Source organism: Artibeus jamaicensis, unplaced genomic scaffold, assembly GCF_021234435.1.
Source record: "Artibeus jamaicensis isolate MK-2021 breed Jamaican fruit bat unplaced genomic scaffold, CSHL_Jam_final scaffold_1019, whole genome shotgun sequence".
In the NCBI taxonomy this organism is placed as follows: domain Eukaryota; kingdom Metazoa; phylum Chordata; class Mammalia; order Chiroptera; family Phyllostomidae; genus Artibeus; species Artibeus jamaicensis.
Genome location: NW_026522025.1, coordinates 3,225,339 through 3,251,740, shown reverse-complemented (window position 1 = coordinate 3,251,740; position 26,402 = coordinate 3,225,339). Strand labels below are relative to the sequence as shown.

The following is a 26,402-nucleotide window of genomic DNA, read 5'->3' as shown; positions in this document are numbered from 1 at the left end:
TTTGCTGGACAACACCCAACTAACTTGAGCCACACCAGTCAGGGAAATAACTTTTTTTTTCTTTTATGTAAGTGGAATGATACATTTAATAAAACCCATTGCTATTTCCCTAAATACCTCTTGTATGTTTTTGCTTCCATGTCTTGGAATCCCTCATTTCATTCTATCTTATCAATATCTGCTTATTATTAAGTATTCATTTCAGGAAACCCATATAGGATGCCCTTCCCCAAATAGCCACAAGACCTGGTCCTCTGATTGCAGTAGTCCCTCTGGCTCTTTCTCTTCGCTCTTCACACTAGTAGTTGTCCTTTAGAGCTTTTATAGTTTATCCCTTTCTTGATTGTGTTACAGAGGCACTTAAAACCAACCACTGTATCACTGTTTTAGTTGCAAGTTGTTAGATGTTTCACACCTGTCGCTGTATCTTGTGCCTAGGAAGTACTTCTGAACATTTATCTTGTAGTTTCACTTCTTACATATTGACCCTCCTGTTCTCCTGGATAGGAAGAGATAGACAATGGTATAAGACAAACCCAGATGATTCTAAATCGCTTTTGCTTAATATTCATAGAGCTTGACTTTTTCCTCAAAAAATAAAATGTTTTCTGAGTCTAAAATGTGTAGAAGTAAGCTGGGGCAGAAGAGAAGGTTGAACGCGTTGAGGCAGGGATTGTGTCCTGTAATCCATCAGAGCGTTGTTGTGTTAACTCTGGGTGAGTGACTTTTATGCAGGAGTCATGGCATACTGCCCTACAAGGCTGAAGACCAGACAGACTTATTCGTGGGCTGGCAACCCATCATTGGATCGGAAACTACAGTACCAAACCTACAAGTGAGTGATTCGTTTTGTCCGGGGAATACAACTTCTCCAGGCTAAATGGTTAATAACTTGGATCTAGCCTGTTCTCATTACTACAGGTTGAGGACTGAGGGACAGTAATTATGAACTGGGAGATACTTTAATTGATGCAAGAAAATGGCAGCATAAATATAGCAGTTAGTGATAAAGGAAGACGTTGGCAGGCTAATAAGTTTGATATGTATGATAATGTCGTATCTATTTAAAGTGGATTCTGTGTAATTCTGTATGATAACAGAGTAGGATTAGATGTTGTCACTATGTCCTATCAGCCCTAGAGATCCCTGATTAATCTGGTAAGTTATTGGGTAGCTTTCATTCTTTTGGAAGACTTTGTTGTTCTTTGTTAATAACTGAGAGAAGTAGGGTTCATATTAAGGCTTCTAGATAATCATTCATCCTGAAACAATTTATTCAACCCATTTTTGTCTACTCTTACATAGAACTGGGTGAACTGGTTTTCTGTTAGAATTAGTCAGCAGAGAGAAATTATTTACGGGATTTTCTAGTTGGAGAGCACTTTCCTTTGTGCCCAGAGGGTCTGAAGAAGTTGGTCTACACTAAGTGATTTTCAACATTTTCCTTTTATTTCCTAGAGAAAAGAACATGACATCAGAAGGCTGTTTGACTGAGAGTCACATCCAAGTTGGACAGTTTGTATTGGTTAAAGGAGATGATGATGAAAATCCATATGTTGCTAAATTGATTGAGCTGTTTGAAGATGGTGAGTTTTGGGTTGGAATGAAAACCATTCCTTGTCATGAATAATTGGGAAGTTCTAGGTGGGAAGAGAGGCAGATACTGGTTCCTTTGTTCGCAGCAGCATGTTAGGGTGTGAACCCTGGATTCTGAGGTGGGGTCACTTTAGCACTAGCTATACCCTCTTCCTCTAAAGTAGTGAACTTCTTTACTCACTAGATTAATACTGGATAAAAGGGGGCTGGGGAGGGGCTCAAGAATTTAGCTTTTCTGTTATTTTTAGGGCTGGGTAAGAATGGCCATTAAGGCAGAATTTTTGGAATGGAGCGAAAGGATGAATTCAGGAAGAAGGAGGAAGAAAAAAATAGGTGATTAACTCAATGTTAGAGACTTGGCCTTCAATTTTGGCCTGAGGACATTAGTAATGAATTTTGCAAATTCAAATTCTTAATGAGAGAGGAGGTAAGCTGAGTTGGTTTGAGTTGATGTACAGTCAGTAACAAACACTTTAGTGGGTGTTTTACCAAGAGGGAGTTGTGTATAAGTGTTGAAAAGGCTGGAGGAACAAAAATATTGTTGTTACCCAGAGATCGGTAAGTGCAGAAAGCCACTATTGCCCTTAAAACTGGAAGAGCAAAAGGGAAAGTAGTGTTACCCAGAGCCTGCAAGTCCACAATCACTGCTTCAGCTGATTCTCTGAGCCTTTAACTATCTGCAAAGCAGAGAAGAGCCCAAAAGGTGAGAATGGGGAAGAGCTCCAAAAGGAGGGTTAAGGTGAATTCGAAACCACACAGAACTGCCTCTTCCAAGAGCTAGAAGAGGAATGAGAGGTATTTAGTTCTGTGGCAGTTTGTATGCCTAAAATAAGGAACTGATAGAGTGGGTGGATAAAGATGCTTTTACATTACCTAAACAGGAAGGCTATTTGGCAAGTTAGAGGAAGACCTCATCAAACTGACATCTAGGGGGAGGAGTGCTTCAGCAGTACGGACCTCTGCATTTGAAGTGTGGGCCCTTGTGTGTGGATTTTAGAATCCTTGTGTGGTGCTTCAGTCTTTCTCTGAAAAGAGCTAAGAAGGAGAAGAGGCAATGATGATGGCAGCACTAGAGTGCGTGTCCTTTCACTTGGAGCTAGTGTTGGTGTGGAGTGGTACTAATGGTGTACACCACGATAGAACTGAGGATTGCAAGCGTAAATTTGCTAGACGTCTTCTCAGTGGCTGATGCTCTGATTCTTGCCAGGACTTTTGTTTTTCTGCTGTTTGATGGCTTCTTTATAATCACTTATTTGTAAGATTTGTTCTGTGCCCTTGATTAGAGTTGCTCCTTTCAAATGCCTTTTGTAGTTTTTTTGATGACGGGTAGCCACCGTTAGGAAGTGGGTTGTGTCAGATTATTGATGGTTGGTCTCGTGACCACTGACAGATTATTTAAGGTCCCTGTAACTTGATTACTTCGCCTGTATAAGGGAGCTAGCCATAGCCCCTACCTTGAGGGCTATGGTGAGGATTAAAATAATATGTTAAATTGAGTACCATCGAGTGCTTATTAACAGTGTCTGATACATATGAAGTGCCCAATAAAATATTCCTGAATTTTCTTAACCTTACCTTTTCTACCTGTCCCTCCTAGATGCTGAACATCATTTCAAGAAACGTGCTCGAGTACAGTGGTTCATCCGATTCTGTGAAATCCCTGTCAGTAGACGACATTTGCTGGGTCGAAAACCCGATGCACAGGAGATATTCTGGTATGATTACCCTGCCTGTGACAGCAACATTGATGCTGAGACCATCATTGGCTCTGTGCAGGTAGGTGGTCCCTTGATTCTCAGTGCTATGTTGAATTTATTTCTGTCTGCATCCTAAACTGCGTGACTTAAGGATTATTGCTGACTCTACCCCATGGAAATGAATTTTTTGCTGTTCGTCATCTTCTCTCCTTGTCTGCCTACTTCATTTGAACAGATATTTGTTGGGAGAACAAATCATGTGTTTGGAGACTCCTGGAGGGGGTGACATTTAGGTTGTGACCTGAGGGGTGAGCAGGAATTAGCAAATGTATCTCAGTGGGAAGTTATATTTAGCTATAATTGTGGTAGGCATGAAGCATTGGGAGAAGTTGAATACACTTGCTTAAATCAGTACAAAGAGTACTAGTTACTGGTACTAGGCACATTTGTGTTACGGACTTTATGATAACTTAGGTTCCAGTGAGCTGTAGGCTAAATTGAGACACTGGTTTGGAGACTGAGATATGGGCTATTCCTTGAACTAATTCAGGCCCAAAATGAGATTAGATCACGGTGAGAAGTGTGGTCTCATGGCAATTAGGTGGTTGGTTTCCCGGTAGTGCAGAAAGACTTTTGGTCTGGCATGGCTATAGTTGGATTTTCCAACCTGGGGGTCCAGAGTGAAGAAGTGAAAGCCAGGTGTAGGTGTTGGCACAGCAAGATGGGTAGATTTGGAAAGGCAGAGAGGGAAGCAGGTGTTTAGGCAGGAGCGTGATGGTGGGAGTAAGCAGGACTGTGACACGCCAAACTCAACCAGTGATGGAAAACCACTTTGAAGAGTAGTGTGCACTTGGGAGGTAAAATGGGGCCAGGTTTTAGAAGGCATTGAAAATCAGTTTAAATAATCTGATCTCACTATAGTGGGGGCTGTTATAGGCTGTTGAGCCATGAAGCATGCTTAGAGGAGTTTTTGTGGGGAAATTTGGCATAGCTGAATAGAACGGTCTGGAAAAGAAAGCAGCATGGGGTGTGGATATCAGAGAGGAGAAGTCTGCAGAAATATGCTATGCCATGGCTGTGCCTCTTTAGTTTGGACAAGTAACGTTCCAGATAAGGATGCAGACTTAAATGCTTTGTAATCATAGCTCTCCTGGGGGCATTCCTTAGCTATTTTGGTCCTCACTGCTTTCTATTTACCTATTCTTCCCAAATTCAGGTCTTGGCTTTAGCTCCAGATGAAGTGTTACCTATGAATCTGAAAAATGAGAAGACGTTCTTTGTGAAGCTGTCTTGGAATGAGAAGAACTTCAGACCACTACCCCCAGAATTACTTGCAGACTTGGATAAGCTACAGGAAGGCAGTCCCAGATGCTGGAAGCCCATGGAAGCCAAGACGAATAGCACAGAAAGCCCTTCTTGGACCTCAGCGGAGTGTGTGGTCAGAAGTATTGAATCGAGGCACTCTATCTCCAAATCTCACCAGACTCGTACCCGTACTGTTACCCCAAGGGCAAGGAAGAGGCTAGAGCTTGGCAGTAAGTGTGGAGTGGGTCACAGTGGCAACACTGAGGCTAGCGGAAATGATAAATACTAATTCATACTACAGTATTAAGTCAATGCAGCAGTGGGCCAGGTACTGATTGGACACATTTTGGAATGTATATAACAAAAGACTTACCATTTTAACTTATTTTAAGTGCGCAGTTTACTGACATTAACTCTATCCACACTGTTGTACAGCCACTATCATCATCTGCCAACCATTAAACAATAACTTCTCATTCCCTCATCCTTTGGCAGCCACCATTCTACTTTCCGTCTCTGATTTGACCACTCAAGATACTTCATATAAGGGGAATCCTATAGTATTTGTCCTTTTCTGACTGGTTTATTTAAGTTTGTGTAGTGTCCTCAGGGTTTATCCATGTTATGTGTCAAAATTTCCTGTCTTTTTATGGCCGAAATAAATATTCCACTGTACGTATGTACATACCACATTTTGTTTATCCATTAGTCTGTGAGGAGACGTTTGGGTTGCTCCCACCTTTTGGCTCTTGTGACTAATGCTGCTGTGAAAACAGGTACACAGAACCTCCTGCTTGAATCTCTGCTTTCACTTTGGGTATGTTCGCAGAGTGGAATTGCTAGATCATATGGTAATTTTGTTTTTAATGTTTTGAGGAGCCATCATACTGTTTTGCATAGCAGCTGTACCATTTTATATTCTCCCCACCTGTGCACAAGGGTTCCGATTTCTCCGCCTCTTCCCCATCGCTCGTTATTTTTTGTTTTTGAAAGTAGCTGTCATCACAGGTGTGAGATGGTACGTTTCCTTTGTTGTGTTTCCCTGTGGTTAGTGACACTGAGTCCTGTAATGAGCTGTTTCTTCAAGATCTCTGCTACTAAGGTGACATTGCTTTTAGATCCCTAGCAGAAGAGCTAAGAAACATATTTTAAAACTCTTGAAATCATACTGACTAGTGTATAGACCGTAGGGCTCTTCCCCTTCTTCCCGTGAGCCATGACTGCATCACCCTTCTTCGGGAGGAAGCGCCCTGGCTCCCAGGAGCAAGCCTGATGCACAGGAGTTTCACAGTAGCTATGCCAGCCCTACTACCAGCAGCAGACTCCCCGAGGAAAAGGAAAAAATATATTGGCAGTGCGTTCTGCTTTTAGAATATGTTCCACTGAGGAAGTGAAGTTGATTAACCTTTTTCTTCTGTTATTTATATAGTTGGTGGTATACAGTAAGGTTCTTTTATTTCTGTTTATTTTTAGGGCTTTGTCCATATTTGATTAATTTTTTTAGACATGTAAAATGTTAACATGGTTAAAAGAGTCAAAACTATTTAAAACAAGTGTAGTCAGAGAAACCTCATTCCTTTATACTCACATCCTCTTTCTACCGTTTTATAGGTGATCAATTTTATTAGTTTCTGGTTTATCTTGTCTCTCTTTTTTTTTTTTTGCTTTATTTTTTACAAAAATCAGATACATTTATAAACACATACACACACATACATATAAACATGCATATAATTTTTCCATTCTTTTTTATTTAGTATTCCATAGGGTAGCATACTGGATATATTCTTTTCCATCTTTCTTTTTTCACTTACAATGTATCTGAAAGCCACTCTGGCTGTTCTGAGAGCTTTTCCTGTTATATGTCAGTCCTTTTGAATTTTTTTGCTTAGATGCCAAGTCTGCTGGGTTTAAGTTGTTTGTATTCTTGATAGCTGCTTATTACAGTGTGTATTTAGGGACTGAATATAAATATATAAAACATTTGGGAAATGCAGAAAAATTATAAATAAATAATCTGTAATACCATCATTCAGAAATAATTGCCGCATTTTTTGACTGTTGATTTTGCAGGACATTGAAGTTAAGAGTGAGAAATTGACCCAATAACATAATTAGAGGAGGGAGGATATGATAAAAATATTTTAGATGAATTGTTTTTGACAGAAAGATGGAAAATGAAGTACAAAGGAGACCAGGAGATTGGGACATTTTTGTATTAATTGATACCTGAGTTGTCCTCCTATTTACAAAAAGGTTTTATGATTCTAGCTTCATGTTCAAAGATCTGTAAGATCTGGCTCTAGATAGCATTTTAAAGTCAGTGTTATTGAGGTATAATTTACATATAGCAAAATTTTCCTCTGTGGTATACAAGTGTAAAAACAGTTCTATAGGTTTTTGCAAATGCATAAAAATGTGTAACTCCCACCCTAATCAAGATATAGAAGTTTTATCATCCCCAAATTCCCTGTGTTTCTTTGTAATCAGCCAGCTCTCCCCTCACTTCCTGGTAACTACCGATCTGTTTGTTGTTTCTATAGTTTTGCCTTTTCCAGAATAGCACATGAATGGACTCATATTGTACATAGCTTTTTGAGTCTGACTCCTTTAACTTAGCATAACGCATTTGAGATTCATTCATGTTATTGAATGTGTCCGGAATTTGTTTCTTTTTATTGCTATGTAGTATTCCGTTATGATTTATTGTAGTTTATCTACTCCCAGTTTAAGGCATTTGTGTTGTTCCTAGTTTTTCCGTGAGTGTGAGAAAGCCACTGTAAGCCTTCATATGTGGGCACTAGATGACCGTTCTCGTCTTCTCTGTAGCTATTCCCCATGGACCATATGCTGTGACTAAAGTGAACTCTATGCCCAGTGCATTCCTGCCTCATTATCTTAGTTCACATGGATCTCGTTTTTTCTCCTCATTTAGCCCTCTCCTTTCCTTTTCAACACTGTTGAAGTTTTGCCTTTATGTTCTACCCGAAAAGCCATCTTTATTAGCACTTAGGTACTTTGGGACGATATTTTACTTCATATTGTGGACATCCATGTATATCACCTTCCATGTTAGACTGGAGTGTCTTGCAGTTGAGGACCAGGATTGTCTCATTGAATTGGCTTATATCTGAGCGCCTGGCACATACCTTGTCATTTTAAGAGCTCAGTTGATGTCTGTAAATGAGTGGAGGGTCTTGGTGCGTGTGGTCACAGTAACAGGAGCAAATGCTAAGGTGGTTCCCACGTGGTTCTGTGTACTGCCAAATCTAGCCGATTGCCCCCGGATCCTTGTCTTCTCTATGGTAGGTGCCATCTGAGTTAAGAGAAAGCTAGGCCTTGGTGTTACCTAACAGCCTCTGGTATAGTTTTTTTAAATGCTGTTGAGTGGGGGCTGAGGAGTGCCGTATTACCCCTGGTTAAAAACCACTTTTCTAGTAAAGTACTTCAGAGAAATCTAATTAACCATTATTTACAAATGCTGACTCAATAGTCGACTTACAGTTCTAACTGGGAAAATCACCCAGGGAATAGAAAAGGGATTAAAAACCATATAGCTACCTCGCCTGGGGGGCAGAATCATGGAATAATTGAAAATATGGATAACTCATGTCTTTGTAGAACTTCAGTGGCTGAATTTAGCTATCACAGACTGGGAGTGTGTGCGGTGCTGGTTATGAACTTCACACATTGTGGTGGCTTCTCTTGGGCCTAGGTTTCCCTGCAACACCAAACACCGGGATTTCCCAGCAGAAGTCCCGGGCCTCTTTGGATTCTCCTGGAAGAACTAAACGGAAAGTGGCCTCAGAGATCACCTCACCTTCTAAGAGGTCTCAGCTTGATGGACTTCAGGCCTCATCTCCAGCTCCAAAAGCCCCAGAGAAAACTGGGGAGATTCGACGCCCTTATGCTGAAGAGGACAAGAAGGCTTCACACGAGTGTCACAGGACCCTGAGAACCCGAGTTCCAGCTTTGAAAACCACAGAAATCAGTGAGAAAATAACACTGAAGCCTTCCAGCGGTGGAAAGAGGTCCTCAGTGGTGCCTTCTGTGATTCTGAAACCAGAAGAGACCAAAAAGAGGTAACTGGGATGTTATTCTCCCTCCACAGAGGAGGTGGCTCATGTGATGGGGTATGTTTGGGTCACAGTCAATAAAATTAGAGCAGTGGGTCGCAACTCTGAATGTGTCGTGGAATCACCAGGCACTTTTCCAAAATACAGATTTCTGAGCCTGTTTTCAGGAACAGCAAATCAATCTCCAAGTGTTGGGCCCAGAAATCTGCATTTTTGAAATGCTCTTTGGATGATTCTGGTATACCTACCTGTCCTTTGGAGTCACTGCTTCAGAAGACGGTTTTCCAAACCTGAATTGCTTCAGAGTCCTGGATTTCATTATTTGCTGGGGCTCTTTGCCACATTTTAACAGCCATTTTCTTAGTATTTTCTAAAAAGCCATTCTCAAATACATGTAGTACAAGAAGATAATGCATCTAGAATAAAATTTACAGTTTGTTACTCAACAATATTTGTAAATAATGGACCGCACAAATAATGTGAGAGGCCAGAAATTACACATTTCAGTGTTTCCTGCTTGGAAACTCCAGCACCCAGAATCCGAAAACGTTAAGGTTTGCTTTATAAATGCTTTATATTTAATATATAGCTACCTTTCTGCTAACCTTGAGTTGGGTGGACCATGAGTTCATAAATATATCAGAAAGAAAAAGAGACAAGTAACTCTGCCCCAGGATTGGTATATTCTGATCTCTAGGTGGGGAGATGGTGAGTCTGATTTAACTAATAAGCTTTAAGCAAATTTTGATCTCTGGGTTTGAGTCAAACTTAAATCATAAACTTTTTAGCAAAGTGATTAGCTCCTGTAAAAAGAGTAGCAGCAAGTCAGGCCATCTAACTATCTTCTGGTGTCTGCCGCTGATCCCTAGTGCCCAAAACTGCTCTTTGTAACCTTGCTGTGGTATCTTGCAGGGAGGCGGAACAACCAGAAGCTCAGGATGAAGCTACTTCTACTCCCCATCGGATCCGCAGAAAGAGTTCTCTCTTGACTTTGAATCGGATTAGGCAGCAACTGCGGTAAGAGTGCTCCTTGGCCTGCAGAAAAATGTTTATAACTGCCATCTATGATATATATGTACAATCTTCTTATATAGTTCTTGGTTATTATTTGTTATTCCACTGAAATTCATCTTTTTACCTAGTATGTCTGGAATTATGTTAATTTCACATAAGTGTGATAGTTTGAAAGGGGCAAGAAACACTGCCCCTGGCATAGGTGGATCTTAGGGCCCCATAATCATACCTTGCAAGACTGTTACGGTATGATTGAACTTCGATTCTGAGAGCCTTGGGTTTGAGACTGAGCTTTGGCGTTGATTATCTGTGTAGCCTTGGAGAGGTTATGTAACCTTTCTAAGCATCAGTTTCCTTATGTATAAAATGGCAATAATAATATACAAGTTACAAAAATACTATAAATAATGCCTTTAGTAGAGCACCTCAGTAGCAAGGAAGTGGGGTACGTCCTATATATTGCTCAGCCTGGGGAGAAACTCTGTGGCACCTTTAATTTACACTTGTTATTTAGACTTCAAACACTGAGTATCAGAAAATGTGCCCCACCATTCAGGTTTTTAGGTAATAGTAAAAATGACAAAGAAGAGGAAGAGTTTCTGCCGGCAGCAGAGATTTCAGACTCTGACAGTGAGAAGGAAGAGGCTTCGACACCCCCCCTTCCAAGGAGAACACCCAGGAACCTACACTCTTCCATGAAGTCGTCTTTAAAGACCCCCTCCAAGACACCAAAGAAAACTGTAAGGTTCTTTTAGCTTCATTTTCCAGTGAAGCATCTCTTTCTTTATTCAAAAATTGTGATGGCTAGGTCACACTGGTATTAGTAGCAGCTGGATTCTGAGCACAGGTCTGTTGTGTTCAAAGCTATTACACTTGGAATATTCATGAACCCTAGGCCTGAAAGTGAATCCAGTAGATAGTGATTTCTGAATCCAGGTTCCTATTAAGATTTGCAATCCAATGGCCAGGAGCCGAACTTCCAGAGGGAAGGACAAGGACTGGCTCCTCCTCTTTGTATTTCCCACTAAACCCCTCAGAGTGCTTTGTGCATGATCAGTGCCCAGGAGGTATTGAATCCAAGGCTGTGGGACCATGTCGTTGGTTTTGTACCATTTGCTACACCTGAGAAACAGGAGCATTACACAGGTATTGGTAATGACTTGCACAGTGGGTAAGATTAAAGAAATAAATGGATGTCTAGTGCTTCCTGTGGAGCTTTGGTAGAAAGTTGAAAGCCATTAAGAAAAGAGTCTTCTCATGTTCAAATGTGTGTGAGAAATGTTTGGATTACACAAAGTTAAATTGCTTTCATTATCACATGATTTGTCAAGGCCATTAACATACTAATGTTACTGTGACCTTCAAGGAGAGGTTTAGAGTATGTCTTTAACCAGTTAACATTTTTTCTGGAGCATAATATTCTTTGGAACCCCTCTGGGAAAGGAAATTCCATGGGTCACTTTTGGATGTGAGGCAGTCTTACCTGGGATTCTTTATTAAGTAAACAGTTTACCTACCTTCTAGGGTGATTTCATCTCCCGGGTCTCACCCAGAAGAAGAGATATAGGGTATGAGGGCATCTTACATAATAAAAGGTCAGAAGTCCACCAAATTTTTTCTGCCTTCTCAGCAAGGTTTTTTTCCTCCTTTCCTGTTTTCTCCAAAGTTAATAGATGTTAAACCAGAGGTGGTGAGATTGTTACTGCTCTGTAGCCTGGCCGGCAACAGAGAGCGGGCAGGTGAAATGCCCACAGAAGGGAGTGCTTTGCGGAAACACCATGAAGAAGGGGTAGCAGGCCTGCTCTAGTGAGCCAGCAGCGAGGACAGTGAGAAGACAGGGCTTTAACCTAGACCGAGCAGTGACCCTGGGGTTTGGGGTGGAAAAATCTGGTGCGGTTTCTCCAAATCTGTATTAGGGAAGTCCTGAGCTATTTGTTTGACCATATTTTCAAACAAATCTAGAGAAGGATCCTATAAATGAACTTTTTACCTCCTGCTCTACACTATAGTTGGGTAGAGCATTTAGGATTTCTTTGTAATTTCTTGTCTTTCTTTTAAAGTATTATGTTACTTTTAAATAGTACTTAATCCATACTTTCATCCATTCTTTCCCCAGATCAACATTGTTTTCAAATCTTAATTCCTGGGTATAAATTAGGAAAAAGCGACCACGTTTGGACTGTGAACAAAGCGTATATGTGATGTGAGGAGAGAGGTGGACAGCTATAGGTGCTCTATACGTACAAGAACTAAGGAATTCACCACCTCTTTTTAGCGGGTCATCTGGAAGCAGATTTGCTGATGTGTCCTGAATGATATTTTTCTTTGTTTTTTTCCTACTGAAATATGTTCTTTCTCTCCCTCTCTCTCTCTTTTGAATAAAGCCCAAGTCTAGAATGCCACGTTCTGCCACCCCCCGGATCCGCAGCCGAAGCCTGGCTGCCCCGGAGCCAGCCAGCATGCTAGAGGAGGCCCGCCTCAGGTAACACTGCTCGTGGGCCCCTGTCAGATAGGAAGAAACGGACCTTCGCCCTCATTCACATGAAATAGAGTAAAATGAACTTCCATGTTGGGAAAGAAGGAACCTCTCAAGTACTGTCTGGGTCAGCTAATATGGACAGGTTTTAAAAGGAGTAACCTTCCAGTCTACTGCCATCATTTTCTCAGGGATGGAAGGTGATTGATTAGTCAGGACACTGCTTCTCAGGTAATGGAACCCTTTAGAATTATGTTGGGACTTTTTCAAAACACACAAGCATACATCCTGCCAGGAATGAACTGAATTAGAGTCTCTTATGGGATGAGGTCTACTGGTATGATTTGAAGAAAGCTTCCCAGGTGATAGGTACCTTTGGTTAGAACCACTGAGTTGGTGATTTGGGTGGAAAAAGGGATTAATTATGAGGCCACATGAAGTGAATTGAGAGTGAAGACATTCCCTTGGATTGGTGGTCAAGGTTTTATATAGGAATTATAGATAAGTCTTTCCCATTTATTATTGAGTAGATGGTGCAATGCTTCTAAAGTCCTACTTTTCCTTTATTTAGTCTGCATGTTTCTGCTGTTCCTGACTCGCTTCCCTGTCGGGAAAAGGAATTCCAGGATATCTACAGCTTTGTGGAAAGCAAACTCCTTGACCATACTGGAGGGTGAGTCCTGCTGAGCCAGGCAGGATGATGGGGGGAGACCGCTCCTACTAGTACGTCCCCTCAGGGGTCATAGTTCAACCACAAGGCCTTTCCCCAGTGTCAGGAGAACAGGCAGAGTTGTTGCTGAAGCCTAAGCTTCTGAAGCAGCTTTTGTTGTCAAAAGCCATTCTGTGGGGAGAGAAATTCTGTTTTTTAGAGAAAAATGAAACCGGCCTTTGGATAGGCAGTTCACGTGCAGCATTACCTATGGAATGAATGGTGCTATCGCAACAGGTCCTGCTCTGACCAGCTTCCAAGAATGGCCCTTACTGCCCCACCTCCATGTTTCAGGGGTTTCGGCCCTTCCTGCAGCACACATTTGCACACTCTTAGCTGGTGATAATGTGAGGCAGCTGGCACAGACCTAACCCGTGCGTCTCCCCTTCTTTCCTAGGTGCATGTATATCTCCGGGGTGCCTGGGACGGGGAAGACTGCCACTGTGCACGAGGTGATACACTGCCTGCAGCAGGCGGCCCGAGCAGAGGATGTTCCTCCCTTTCAGTACGTCGAAGTCAATGGCATGAAGCTGACAGAGCCCCACCAAGTCTATGTGCAAATCTTGCAGGTAAGCAAAGCAGTTTTTGGAAAATACAGTTTCTTTGTGGCACGTGAAAAGAGAAATATTTACTTAATTTTGTACATGTGACATATTGGGTTGGCCAAAAAGTCCTTGTAGTTTTTTCCATAAAATAAAAGGCACATTTTTTCATTTTTACCAATAACTTTACTGATTTGGATATTTTCAGTACGTTGGCTATCTCCCATGTGGTATAACATTGATTATTCTCAGTTAATGTCTCAATTTGATGGCTATCAACTTTAACTGGTTTACCTGAATGTGGAACATCGTCCAGCGAGAAATCTCCAGCATGAAACTTGGCCAACCACTTTGGACATGTTTGATTGATCATAGCACCTTCTCCATATACTGCACAAATCTTTTCTTGTGTTTAGTTGCGTTTTTACCTTTCTTGAAAGAGTAAAGCTGAAAATGTTGCTTATTTTCTTCCATCGTCAATATTAAAATGGCTACACAGAAATTCACCAGTTTTGGTGGTTTTGGGTTTTTTTTTATGCGCACTGATAGGACAGCTGTCACAATACAATCTAACAAAATTGTTTCAAATGAAGTTAAAGACAACTAAGTGCTACTAGGGCCATCTTACAAAACCAAAAGAACTTTTGGCCAATCTCAAAATATTTTTTATAGATTTTGTTTATTTATTTTTAGGGGGGGGAGAGGGAGGAAGACAGGGAGGAGAACACTGATGTGTGAGAGAGACATGGACCAGATGCATCTTGCACACCCCACCTGGGGACCTGGCCCACAAACCAGGCATGAACCCCGACCTGGAATTGAACCAGCGACATTTTGGTTCGCAGGTGGATGCTCAATCCACTGAGTCACACTAGCCAATGCCGAAAATAAATTCAACATACCAGGCATTGCCCTTTGTGTAGAAATAGCAAGGGCAAAGAAGGCAGAATTCCTATCCTCAAGGATCTTAAAGTCTAGGAGCTCGATATGAATGACTAGAAACCAGTACTTACTAACATGGTGGAAACCATTTGCATGTAAGAGGCAGTGTGGCAAAAAATAGAAAAGGGGTTAGAGGTAGGCCAGAGTTTGAACCTCACTCTTCTGTTCGTAAGTTGTTATCTTAAACAAATTATGTCCAGTTTTAAATAGAGTCATGCAGTAATGATTTTGGAGTGTCTTCTAGGACCAGTCTGTGGCTCATTTGCATTTCAATCACATAGACTTTATCTCCTGTTTTACTGCCATCTCTTCTGTGTTTAGGTTAGACCAGAGTAGTAAGCAGAGTCAGAGTACAGGATCCTGAAGTCCTCAGACTAAATAGCATCCTCCATTTGCAGATTTGACTTTAAGCCCAGGGGAGGAAAGTCCTTACCTTTTTACCACTTATTTTCCCCTAATGCAGAAGATGACAGGCCAAAAGGCAACAGCTAACCATGCAGTAGAACTGTTGGCAAGGCGATTTTGCACCCAAGGATCTGCTCAGGAAACCACTGTGCTGCTTGTGGACGAGGTAAGGAGATGCCCAAAGGAGGAATGGTAAAGAAGAGGCGTGGTTCTTGACTGTGATGTTCTGGGGGCAAATAACTGGGTGGGAGGGAAGTCCTGGCTCCCCTCTTCATTCATCTATTCTCTGGTCACAAGAGGCACATGTCCATTGACTTCCTTGCCTCTCTGGTGTCGTGACCTGAGAAGCACATGCAGTTAAAGTGATGGTAACAGGCCCATATTCTGGGGCCCTGGCTCAGTCTCTGTGGTTGACCCTGCATCTCGCTCCTAATTCCCTGGCAGCTTGACCTTCTGTGGACTCAGAAACAAGATGTAATGTACAATCTTTTTGACTGGCCCACTCACAAGGAGGCCCGGCTTGTGGTCCTGACTATTGCCAACACCATGGACCTGCCAGAGCGCATCATGATGAACCGGGTGTCCAGCCGACTGGTAGGTCCTAGGGCCATTCTCAAGCTGTTCTTATAGATCCAGGAGGTGGGTCAAAATGAATACATAGGAAATTAAAATAAGTGGGAAAAGTAAGAAATATGGTTTCTGCCCTGGCTGGTGTGGCTAGGTAGATTGAGCGCTGGCCTGCAAATAGAAAGGTTGGCAGTTTGATTCCCAGTCAGGGCACATGCCTGGGTTGTGGGGCAGGTCCCCAGTTGTAGACGTGTGAGAGGCAGCCAATTGGTGTTTCTCTCACACCTCCTTCTCCTTTTCCCTGTCTCTAAAAATAAAGGAAATCTTTTAAAAAAAGAAAGAAATTATGGTTCCTGACTTCTTACCATTTTAAGTTGGAATTAAATATGTCATTATTACATGATTTGCCACAAATGTATCTTGATGTTTTGCTAACCTGTTCACTCTGGAACTGCAGAGCCCTGGAGGTTTAAGTATTTTTAAAGTATATCTAAGTCCTTACCCTTTCCACGCAGTGTTAGATGCCTAGACCATAGCAGTGAACAAGGCAGACGCAGTCTGCTCTCCCGGACCCGAGCGTGGTTCAGCGGGAAGCTCGGCATCTGGTACTTACAAGCATGACGAGTGAAGCCAGGGGCTGTGCCTGCACGGATTGTAGAGCTGAAGGTCCTCCCGCCCGCTTTAACAGAAGTGCCTCTACTTCTATTTACTGCTCAATGATTTGGTAGAATAAAAGGATCTTTTAAACTAAATGAAAAGTAGTTGAGAACTACTGCTCTATAGGATACCACAGGCCATTGTCAGTAACGAAGAGCTGGAAGCAGTGGTTGCCCCAGCATGAAATCTGTAAAGTGTTATATGGGACCTAGAGATCAGGTCTGGGGACTACTGGGTGACTCTCCACCAGGGTTATCAGAGAGGGCAATCAGCGAACTTGTTCCTTTGTCATCTTGGCTCCCCAGGGTCTCACCAGGATGTGCTTCCAGCCTTACACTTACAGGCAGCTGCAGCAGATCCTAGTGTCCCGACTCAGACATTTAAAGGCCTTTGAGGATGATGCCGTCCAGTTGGTAGCCAGGAAGGTAAGTCACTCTCGAGAGGTCCCTGGTAGTACCTACAAAGCAGTTGGCAGTTCTCTGCTAAGCACCTGTCGGTGTGAGGCCCTGTGCTGCGTACTCCAGGGATAAAGAGAAATTTAAGAAATCCTATAAAAACAGATATAAAATGTAGAAACAAAGTTCTGAAAAATTCCTGAAATCTTACTGTATAATTGATTAGAAGGCTATGACTATGGTGGGCTTATATACAAATGAAGATTAATTGATTCAGGAAGCAGGAAGCTTTACAGAATGAAAAGGGAAGAATAGTTAAATAGATCCCAGGTTTGAATTCTGGCTCTAACACTTAATAGGCATGTGGAAAGTTTTAGGAAAGTTTTAATACTTTAAAACTTCCTGTGCCTCTGTATAAAACACCTGCCCAGAGCTGGCCACTTACTGTGTTAGGTTCTGGGGCCAGTGAGCCAGACAGATACTTGTCTGCAAGCTTTGCTTTCTCAGATCCCCAAAGCTACCATCAAACCCTTCTAGTGAGTAGAGATTTTTTTTACTTCTGCTGTTATGTAATTTCTAAAAGTTCTTTTTTTCCTCCAAATGGTCATTTTTTTTATGCCACCCTATTTAATTGAGGCTGTCTTCTTCCTTTTCCTCCAAGATACTTTTGTCTGTTGGTTTTTCTTGCATTGTTACTTTCCTCAGATGTCTAGGTTGTCCACTCAGGTGTAAGAATGGAGATTACAAAGTTAATTGGGAGCTCTGAGCACATGAGTGGAACTGCTTCACTGGGAGCTTCACTGGGATAATCCGATTGGCCAATTTCTGTATCTTGAGTAGCTTCATTGGGATAGTCAGATTTCCCACAGCAGGCTTCCTGTGGGATGCCTGGAGGGCAGTGTTCTGGGTCTGGGCGGGGTGGGCTGGAGTCAGAGTTCAGCATGGAAATGTTGAGGGACATCCCCTTCCCTGCCATGATTCCTAGTGTCCCTGGCCTAGAGACTTTGTTCATTCTTGCTTGAGAATAAATCTTGGGTCTCCTGCCATAGTATGAGAGGGACCTTCTCTGGGGCAAACAGTACAAATTAACATGGCACAAAATTTTCTTACAGAGCTCTAAACTGTCCCTCCCTTCAGTGGTCCTACTGCTCATCTCTGCCCTAGCATCACCAAAAGCAGCTGTGCACAGTAGGTAAAGGGAAATGCATAGCTGTGTTCCAGTACAACTTTATTTCCAAAAATGTGTGGCGGGACATCGTTTGCTGACTCCTGGTATAGGGCATCAGTTTCTTAACTGCTCCTTATTTTAGTCAGACTTCCCCCTTTACCTCTAATTCCAATACCACTAAACCTGAGCATTTGTAGATTTTCAGTATAGTTTAGATTTGCTGTTAGATTCCCCATTACTAGCTTACTTATTACTGTGTTTCTTCAGTCTGCTAAATCAACCACTATGCCACCTCTTTCTGACTGAAGAATTATATTCTTTACTCCTGTTGCTTCCTTTATTTATGGTTCTTGGTCTTTTAATAATGTTTCAGATGGCATCAGTTTGAATGTTGTTTTCATCCAAAACTGTTGCCAATTTCAAACCTTTCTTTTATTTCTTTATATATAAAGAAACATATCTATTTTGTGTCCTATAATTAGAAAGTCTTTGTGAGTCCACTTCTATTGATTGCTGGTTCTCATGCATATATGGTCTTATTTCCTTGTTATTCTGTCTAGTTTTTTGTTTTGTTTTGTTTTGTTTTGTTTCGTGTTTTCCTTAGAGCTTTATCTAATAATCGAAGCCTCGGTTGAAGTTGTTCATTCACAATTTGTTACTGCTTCTGTCAGTTACCAGGCGGCACTGATACCATTTTGAAACAAAAATTTTCCACTTGAGGTTTTTAGGAGATGCATATAAGTTTGGGCAACAAATCCATGTGAAAGCTTGTGACTGGAAAGACCCAGAGTGTTTTTACTCTTCATCACCTTGACCAAGGTCTAAACAGGTCATTTTTCTTGCCATTCCTTCTGCACGATGGGTCTGTCATTCACCCTTACACTGAGGTCTACTCCAGAGATCACACAGGGTCTTCTTTTACACTGACTATTGAGTGGGCCGAAGCCTTTTCTTTTGTCTCTGTCATCACGGCAGCAGTCAAAAAGGATGCTTACAGTCACCAGGGTTCACAGATAGTCTCGGGGTGAGGACTGTTTGGGGTGTTTTCTTGCCTCCCAGGGTCCCCCGTGGATTTTGTTTTTAGGCCTCTGCTGCAGCTCGAGTCCATGCTGTTAACACAGTACTGCTTGCTTCCCAAGGCTGTGGGAATGGTAACTGGAAGAAAGACACGACCAGGTGGAAACGTCCTTACCACCTGGACCTGGGAGATTACAGGAAGGGAAGAATGTAAACTGATACTCAATTTCTGTCTTGGGTTACTGGAAAAGTGACGTTTTTGTTTTGAATGTCTTAAATTTAAATTCTGAAGACAGTATACACAAAACATTAAAACACTCCTATAATCCTACTTCCCAGAAACAATTTATTATTATTTTTAAAGGTTTAAAATTTTTTTTAAATTTATTTTTGGAGAGGGGAAGGGAGGGAGAAGGAGAGGGAGAGAAACATCAATGTGTGGTTGCCTCTCACGTGCCCCCTTCTGGGGACCTGGCCTGCAGTCCAGGCATGTGCCCTGAACTGGGAACTGAACGAGTGACCCTTTAGTTCACAGGCCAGCACTCAGTCCACTGAGCCGCACCAGCCAGGAGTATTTTTTGTCTTCGTGTGTTGTGTGTATATATATATGCCTATACAATTTCCTTTTTTCGAACTGAATGTAGCATGGATTTTGGAAAGAAATCATCATTTTGGCATGTTGTTAGGCAGGACGTCGCCTGAGATGGTTATGAGGCAAATGGTCAGGACTGTTGGCAAGTACTGGGAATGCAGGCCAAAGTGAGTCCCAGAATTCCCTCAGTGAAGTTTAAATTGCAAGTGGCCTAAATAAGCTTGGGAGGGAGGGTAAGCTTCCTTGTGAAGGAAGCCCAGGAGCCCCTCAGCCTCCGTGCACGTGCAAAGGAAGGAGCAGCAGCTGAGCCGCTGGCAGTCGGGCTGCTCTGCCTCACCTAACCACAGACTCCCCAGGTTCCCCAGATTTGTGGCCTCCTTCCCTCTTGATGCTGGCTGTTGAACCATTGACCAGGCGGTCTCCAAAAGTCACCACATGCTGTGAGGGAGTCCCGGCTGTGGCTTTACCTCCAGAATAGGCCCTGCCAATTTTGTCTCTTGGCCTTCGCTGGCTGCTTCTGAGGTCACATTTTTCTCTTCCTGCAAGGAATGAGACCCTTGTGTTTCAGATGTTTCAGTGTGATCATGGGCCATGGGTCCCTAATATAAATAAAGCCAAGAATTTCTGCTTTTTCCACTGTGGAGTTATTTGTAAAACCGAAACAAAGGTTTGGACTTAGAAAAGAGTCCCAGGCACAGTACAGAGTTACGTGCTGCATAATAACATTTTGGTCAACGAAGGACCACATATACGACAGTGGACCTGTAACATCATAATGGAGCTGAAAAATGTTTATTGCCCAGTGATTTCGTAGCCATTGTGATGTTGTAGCACAATGCGTCGCTCATGTGTTTGTGGTGATACTGCTGTAAACAAACCCATTGTGCTTCCAGTTGTGTAAAAGTTTAGCATATACAATAATTTATAACATACCATACTTGATAATAAAAGACTTCAACTAGCTTATGTATTTACTATTCATTAATTTAGGTGTATTTTTTTCTACTAAGAAGCTATATCATATACGTGTGTGAGTGTACTGTGATGTTTGCACAACAACGAAATCACCTGATGGCATTTCTCAGAGCGCATCCCATTGTTAAGCAGCACGTGCCTGTGGTAGTTTATATCTGTGCTTCCTTCGGGTTCCCAACCAGGGCTGAGTGCTTACCTTCGGGGCTTAAGTCCATTTCCGGCATTGCCTTTACTTTTTTAGTTGAACCCAGAATCTGTTGGTTTTTCTCCTGGCTGATATGGCAAGGGGACCTCAAGGGATGAAATGTTCCCTCTTGTAGGTAGCAGCCCTCTCCGGAGATGCGCGGCGCTGCCTCGACATCTGTAGGCGTGCCACAGAGATCTGCGAGTTCTCCTGCCGGAAGCCCGACTCCCCTGGCCTGGTCACTGTAGCCCACGTCCTGGAAGCAGTGGATGAGATGTTTTCATCGTCATACATTACTGCCATCAAGTAAGATGCTTCTGCTTCCTGACCCCGAGCCTTCTCTGGAAGACCACCGGAGAGGGCCACAGTCTGGGAAGGCCATGGAAGCATGTTTCCCTTTCAAATGCTTTTACTCATTCAGCCTGCATTTACTGAAGATGCTGTCCTTTTAAGGGGCGTAGTCAGGAATGTAAGCCTAGTATAGTAGGAGATTTCCGTGAATTGAGTTACACTGTAGGCGTTTAGGGACGTGCTATGGGAACAAGAAGAAGGCTTACCTGTCACACACTGATTGATGTGCTCGGCTCATAAGATGGGGGTGCTGGTGCCTTTCCAGATGCAGTTGCTGTGCCCCTTGCTTCCAAAGTGGCATTTATTATGTCATTTTAAGACTTTTAGGAGGTTGGGGGGACCCTTACTGAATAATACAGGAGCAAGTAGTCCCCAGTTTTTTTCTTTCGCTAAAGATGCAGAAAAGTTTTATTTGGCTTTCCTCTCCGTGTTGGTGTAGCCGCTTACTGAGAATTCACATCTCTTCATTTCGTTTAAGAAATTCCTCTGTTATGGAACAGAGCTTCCTGAGAGCCATCCTTGCAGAATTCCATCGATCAGGACTGGAGGAAGCAACATTTCAACAGGTAATTGATCTTTTTTCAAATCCTTCTAGATTTTGGTCTGGTGCCTTAAAAATATGCGGGCATTTGGCATTCCGGTCACTGGGTAACAATTTGTGACAACCTGATAATAATGCTAAAGAACTTCAAACCAGCACCTATTTTTATGTGATGTTTTATTGAGTTACATGAGAAGAGACCTTTAGCACCTGGTTTCTACATAATCAATTGAAGGTTTACTATGTGCCAGATACTATTTTAGGATTGGGAGGTTCAAAGATGAACACGTCAAAAGTTACTGCCATAATACAGCTTATGCGGTATACTAGGGGCAAGACTTTCAGAATAAGCTGTGTTGAAAATCACAAAGGTCTATCTGCACATTCTTTGAGCATAGTTTCAATTGTATAGAGTAAAAGGAAGTGTGCGGGCTCATGCCCTAGAGTGGTTTACTTAAAACTGGAGTCCACAGGCAATGGCTCCCTTAGAAAATGAACTGTGAAAGGTGTTGGAGTGTGTACCCGGGAGTGTGTACGTCTGTATGTGTGTTTCAGACATGCAGGAGAACATTTATTTCCAGATACTTCTTGACTTCCTTTTAGCTTTAAATTCTTTATTAAACATTTAGTTACTGACTGTGTTTTGCCCATTCTTCTCCTTCTTGGAGCCTGAAACAGCTCTTCTGCAGAGTGACTTTCATTTTTGTTTATAAACACTTCCTGGAAATCTACAATATTTCATTACCTGTGATGTGAATTGGGGCCCCCAGGCTACATTGGTTAATATCTCTGCTCTGAAAAGCTTCTGGAATTGTTTGGGGGTAGAGGGTAGGTTTATAAATAAAAGAGAGAGTAACCAGAGAGTACTATAGACTTGTCTGACCTACCTGGGGTTTTAGGTAGGAATCTATGCTTTCAGCTATCCTCCTGCTTCTCTTTATTCGTTATTGTCTTTGTGCCTCTGTGCTTTTGCAAGGCCATATGTCGTCACCTCTATACTGTGTCTAAGGAAAATGCCTCATAGCAAAATTTGACTTGAATTATGACAGTCTCCATTGTGGAACTCTCAGCCCTGGATACTAGAACTGTGTATAACAGCCTCAGTTATAGACATTTCCTGTCCATTAACTCAAGAGGTACAATACATTTAATAGATAAAACTGAAGTTCAGAAACTGAAATAACTCACCCAGGTGTCATGCTTAGGTAATTGGTAGAACCAGATGCTACTCCTGATTCCAGAGTCTGTATTTGTTCTGCCCCTCATTTGTGCCCCACCGGGCCACCCACAGATGCCTTTTCAGGTATTAAGTATCCTGGCCAAGAAGTGTCTGATTTCCCTGAAAGAGGAAATCCAGTATAGACCAAGAACTATCTGTCTTTAACTTTTCCAGGAGCTGACCTTGGATTTGCTTCTTGTTTCTAGGTGTACAGGCAACACGTGGAACTGTGCAGGATGGAGGGGCTGCCGTACCCCACCATGTCGGAGACCATGGCAGTGTGCTCTCACCTGGGCTCCTGCCGCCTCCTCCTAGTGGAGCCCAGCAGGAATGACCTGCTCCTTCGTGTGCGACTCAACGTTAGCCAGGGTGATGTGCTGTATGCCCTGAAAGAAGAGTGAAGGGCTTCAAAGGAAGGACTATGAACTGCTGTTTTTTAAAGAGCCTGATTTTCTTTTGCTAAGCACATGAAATTGTGGCAAAGTATACTGAAGGGAAATGGCTACTGTGTAGTTTGGAATTTTCTATTAACAAATTTTCTTTTGTCACAGTGTTTGGGAAATGTATAGTCATTACAAACATCAGATTATAAAAGCATACCATCCTTTTATTTCTGTTAGAAGCCCTACCACTTATTTAATGGTAACATATCACATACAAGGGGGAACCCTAAAAAAACCTGGAATTATTTTCTGAAGGACAGGCCTCGTGTAGTACAAGCTTCCCCCACTGAGTGTGTTCTAGGAACCCATCTGTATCTGTACCACTGGCATTGTGAGAAGCTGCGTTCAGCTTCAGTGAATTTTTTTGAAGACTCAGTGCATTTGCCCATTTCATGGTGGGTGATTTACAAGTGCACCTGCCCAAACTGTTCTGAGTGCTCAGCAGTTCTGACCCCAAACTGCATGATCCCGTGCCTCACTTCCCTATTCACTGGATCTTGTCCCGAACAACTTCATTTTGGTTCCCCAGATGAAAAAAGTCCTCAAAGGGAAACATTTTGCCCATGTGGAAGAAGTGAAAAAAAAAAAAAAAATGTCAGAAGCACCAAAAGGCATCAAAATTGAGAAGTCAAAAACTGTTCTGATCAGTGGAAAAACCGCTTACATAGGTGTATTGCATCAAATGGAGAGTACTTTGAAGGTAACAAGTTTAAACATGTAGGAATAAATACACAATTTTTTATAATTAAGTTCCAAGGGGTTTTTTTTTTTTTTTTTGGCCCCACTCATATAAATATCTGCATACAATTACTTGTACTGACTAGTTTTGGGAGACTATAAGAAATTGGTTTATTGGTTGCCTCTGGGAAAGAAATGGATAGCTACAATCAGGAGTTAGAGGAAGACTTTCACTGTTATGTCCTTACATATCTTTTAGGTTTGAACAACATGAGTGAAACAAACTTAGTATATGAGAAAGAAATGCTGGAAATACTACTACTGATAAAGACTCCCCAGCAACAAATAGCTAGAAAATGTAGATTTTAAGAAGTACCATTTATCCTAAAAACAAATCTTTTTTTTTCTTCTCAATCATTTTATTTAGTTATTTTTCAAGTACAGTTTTTTGCCTGTTTCTCCCATCCCAGCGCCCCCCTAAAAACAAATCTTTAAATGAAAAAGACTTAGATGGCACAGGCGATGTAAGGTACCTAGGAATAAAGCTAGTAAAAAGAGGTCATTAATTTCTAAATACAAATCAGTTCCAATCAGAATCTTGGCAGGGTTTTTTGTATAGCTTTGCAAGTTAATTCTAATATTTACATAGAAACCAACAATGGGACAGACTGACACCTCAAGCATCCTCATGAGAAAAACATCACCCATATAATGTAATAGTACTGCCAGAAATTTTTGACCTGAATCTGTTGATGAGAAAATTAGCTAAATCAAAATTGCGGGGAAAGTATTCTACAAAGCAACTGTCCCTCTTCAAAAATGTTAATATCACAAAAGATAAAATGGAGGAACTGTTCTAAACTAAATGAAAATGAAATAAGAGCTAAACGCACTGTGAATCTTGATTAGATTTGTATATTTAAGAGAAATATGAACATTTATGATAGGTATACTAGTATGTAAATATTAAGTTTTGTGAGTGATAAATTGTGTAGGAGAATGTTTTTTTAGAATCATGATGAAATATATGAGTGAAAGGCCTACAACTAATGGTTCAAGAAAAATTTACATTAAAAAAAATATATATATATATATAAGCCCTGGCTGGTGTAGCTCAGTGGATTGAGCACGGGCCTGAGAACCAGAGGATTGTGGTTCGATTCCCAGTCGGGGCACATGCCTGGGTTGCAGGCCAGTTCCCAGCAGGGGACCCACAAGAGGCAACTATACATTGATATTCTCTCCCTCTCCTTCCCTTCCCCTCTAAAGATAAATAAAATCTTTAAATATATATATATATATATATATAATTCACATTGATCTATGTACAAATATTTATATACATATAGGGACTTAGATCAGTATCAGAATATTTTAAAGAATTACACAATTTTTAAAAAGGAAAATGAGTAAGTCATCCACAGAATAAAAACAAATGACCAACAAAATGGAAATATACTAAAAGAGGCCTGCAATTCAAAACCCTTTCACATGTATTAGAAAACCTTTCAATGGTGATATGAAATGGAACCCAACTGCCCCTCTGATGGGAGTGTAAACATATTTTTGTAGATAATTTGGTATGTAATCTGCAAAGTGCAGTAATCCTTAGCTATTCCACTCTTAGGTATATACTCCGGAAAAACAATATGTACCTAGGAGTTGTACACAAGACTGTTCATAGTATTGTAATGGCAAGCCATTGGAAGAATGAATTTTCATACTATGAAGTACAGAAATGAAAAATAACTAGATAAATCCTAAATAGTGTGGATAAAAGTTTACAAATGGTTGAGTACATAAAGAAATTGAAGAATGTAGTGGTACCAATGATACAATGTTAAAACTTGTGATGACAACCATGGGTTATTTAAGGGTGGGTGTGTGTGTGTGTGTGTGTGTGTGTACACATATATATAATGGAACTAGGAATAAATACTCAAGAGTAATACCAAACTCAGGAGAGTAGGTAGTTCTTTAGGAAAGGCTTGCAACATAAAAGGTATATAAGTTGTTTCAACTGCACTGTACTGTTTTTTCCCTAAACTTGTAGTTGGTGCTTATGTTAATTCATGCCAGAAATAAGAACTATGTTTAATTGAGTGCCTACTATGTACCATGCATTTCTTTAAACACCGGAGATGACTTAGAGAATAGTGGAGCTTGCATTCTAGCAAATGTGAAATATCATGTACCTTTGGATATATGTTAAATATTTCATAAGAAAAAAGTGGGCCCTGGCTGGCATAGCTCAGTGGATTGAGCGCGGGCCTGCGAACCAGAGTATCGCGGTTCGATTCCCAGTCAGGGCACATGCCTGGGTTGCAGGCCAGTTCCCAGCAGGGGACTCATGAGAGGCAACCATACATTGATATTTCTCTCCCACTCTTTCTCCTTCCCTTCCCCTCTCTCGAAAAATAAATAAATAAAATATTTAAAAAAAAAAAAAGAAAAAAGTGGGAGTGAAACTTCAATTTTAAAATGCTCAAGTCAGTTTCTTTGGGAAACCACCCAAAAGCAACAGATGGAAAAGCTCTTTGTCCAAGGCAACTGGAAGGTTTTTCAAACCGCTAACTACAGAACATAATTTCAAAGTTGAGATAAGGAATGAGTTGCAAGGTTTGTTTTAGATGGAAGATTCTCTGTACCCCCAACTTATTGCCCTGCAGGGCTGAGGAATAAAAACTTGGTGTTAAAATCTCTGAAGTGACTTCACCAAGAGGTGCAAGAGCACCCACTGCCTGTCACATCTTAAGTCTTTAATCCACCTTCTAATTGGAAAAGGTACGTACGTTCATATGCTAAATGGTTAAAAATATGGTGAGCTACATTTACATTTCCCTGGAGACATAA

The 26,402-nt window shown here is 41.5% G+C and overlaps 1 protein-coding gene across 5 annotated transcripts in view; it reads left to right on the top strand.

Moving 5' to 3' along the window:
* ORC1 (origin recognition complex subunit 1) overlaps nucleotides 1-24,816 on the top strand; it is a 30,869-nt gene extending 6,053 nt beyond the window's left edge. For all 5 annotated transcript variants that reach the window (XM_037158340.2, XM_037158335.2, XM_037158341.2 and 2 more), the window contains 16 exons: nucleotides 736-835; nucleotides 1,459-1,586; nucleotides 3,194-3,372; nucleotides 4,510-4,828; nucleotides 8,314-8,680; nucleotides 9,587-9,691; nucleotides 10,245-10,428; nucleotides 12,073-12,170; nucleotides 12,736-12,837; nucleotides 13,271-13,442; nucleotides 14,821-14,928; nucleotides 15,207-15,356; nucleotides 16,292-16,411; nucleotides 20,454-20,623; nucleotides 21,147-21,234; nucleotides 22,635-24,816. In XM_037158340.2, coding sequence (XP_037014235.2) covers nucleotides 741-835; nucleotides 1,459-1,586; nucleotides 3,194-3,372; nucleotides 4,510-4,828; nucleotides 8,314-8,680; nucleotides 9,587-9,691; nucleotides 10,245-10,428; nucleotides 12,073-12,170; nucleotides 12,736-12,837; nucleotides 13,271-13,442; nucleotides 14,821-14,928; nucleotides 15,207-15,356; nucleotides 16,292-16,411; nucleotides 20,454-20,623; nucleotides 21,147-21,234; nucleotides 22,635-22,829 — 2,580 coding nt within the window. In that variant the 5' untranslated portion in view covers nucleotides 736-740 and the 3' untranslated portion in view covers nucleotides 22,830-24,816. The remainder of the gene's footprint in view (nucleotides 1-735; nucleotides 836-1,458; nucleotides 1,587-3,193; nucleotides 3,373-4,509; nucleotides 4,829-8,313; nucleotides 8,681-9,586; nucleotides 9,692-10,244; nucleotides 10,429-12,072; nucleotides 12,171-12,735; nucleotides 12,838-13,270; nucleotides 13,443-14,820; nucleotides 14,929-15,206; nucleotides 15,357-16,291; nucleotides 16,412-20,453; nucleotides 20,624-21,146; nucleotides 21,235-22,634) is intronic.
* Nucleotides 24,817-26,402: the final 1,586 nt, after the last annotated feature.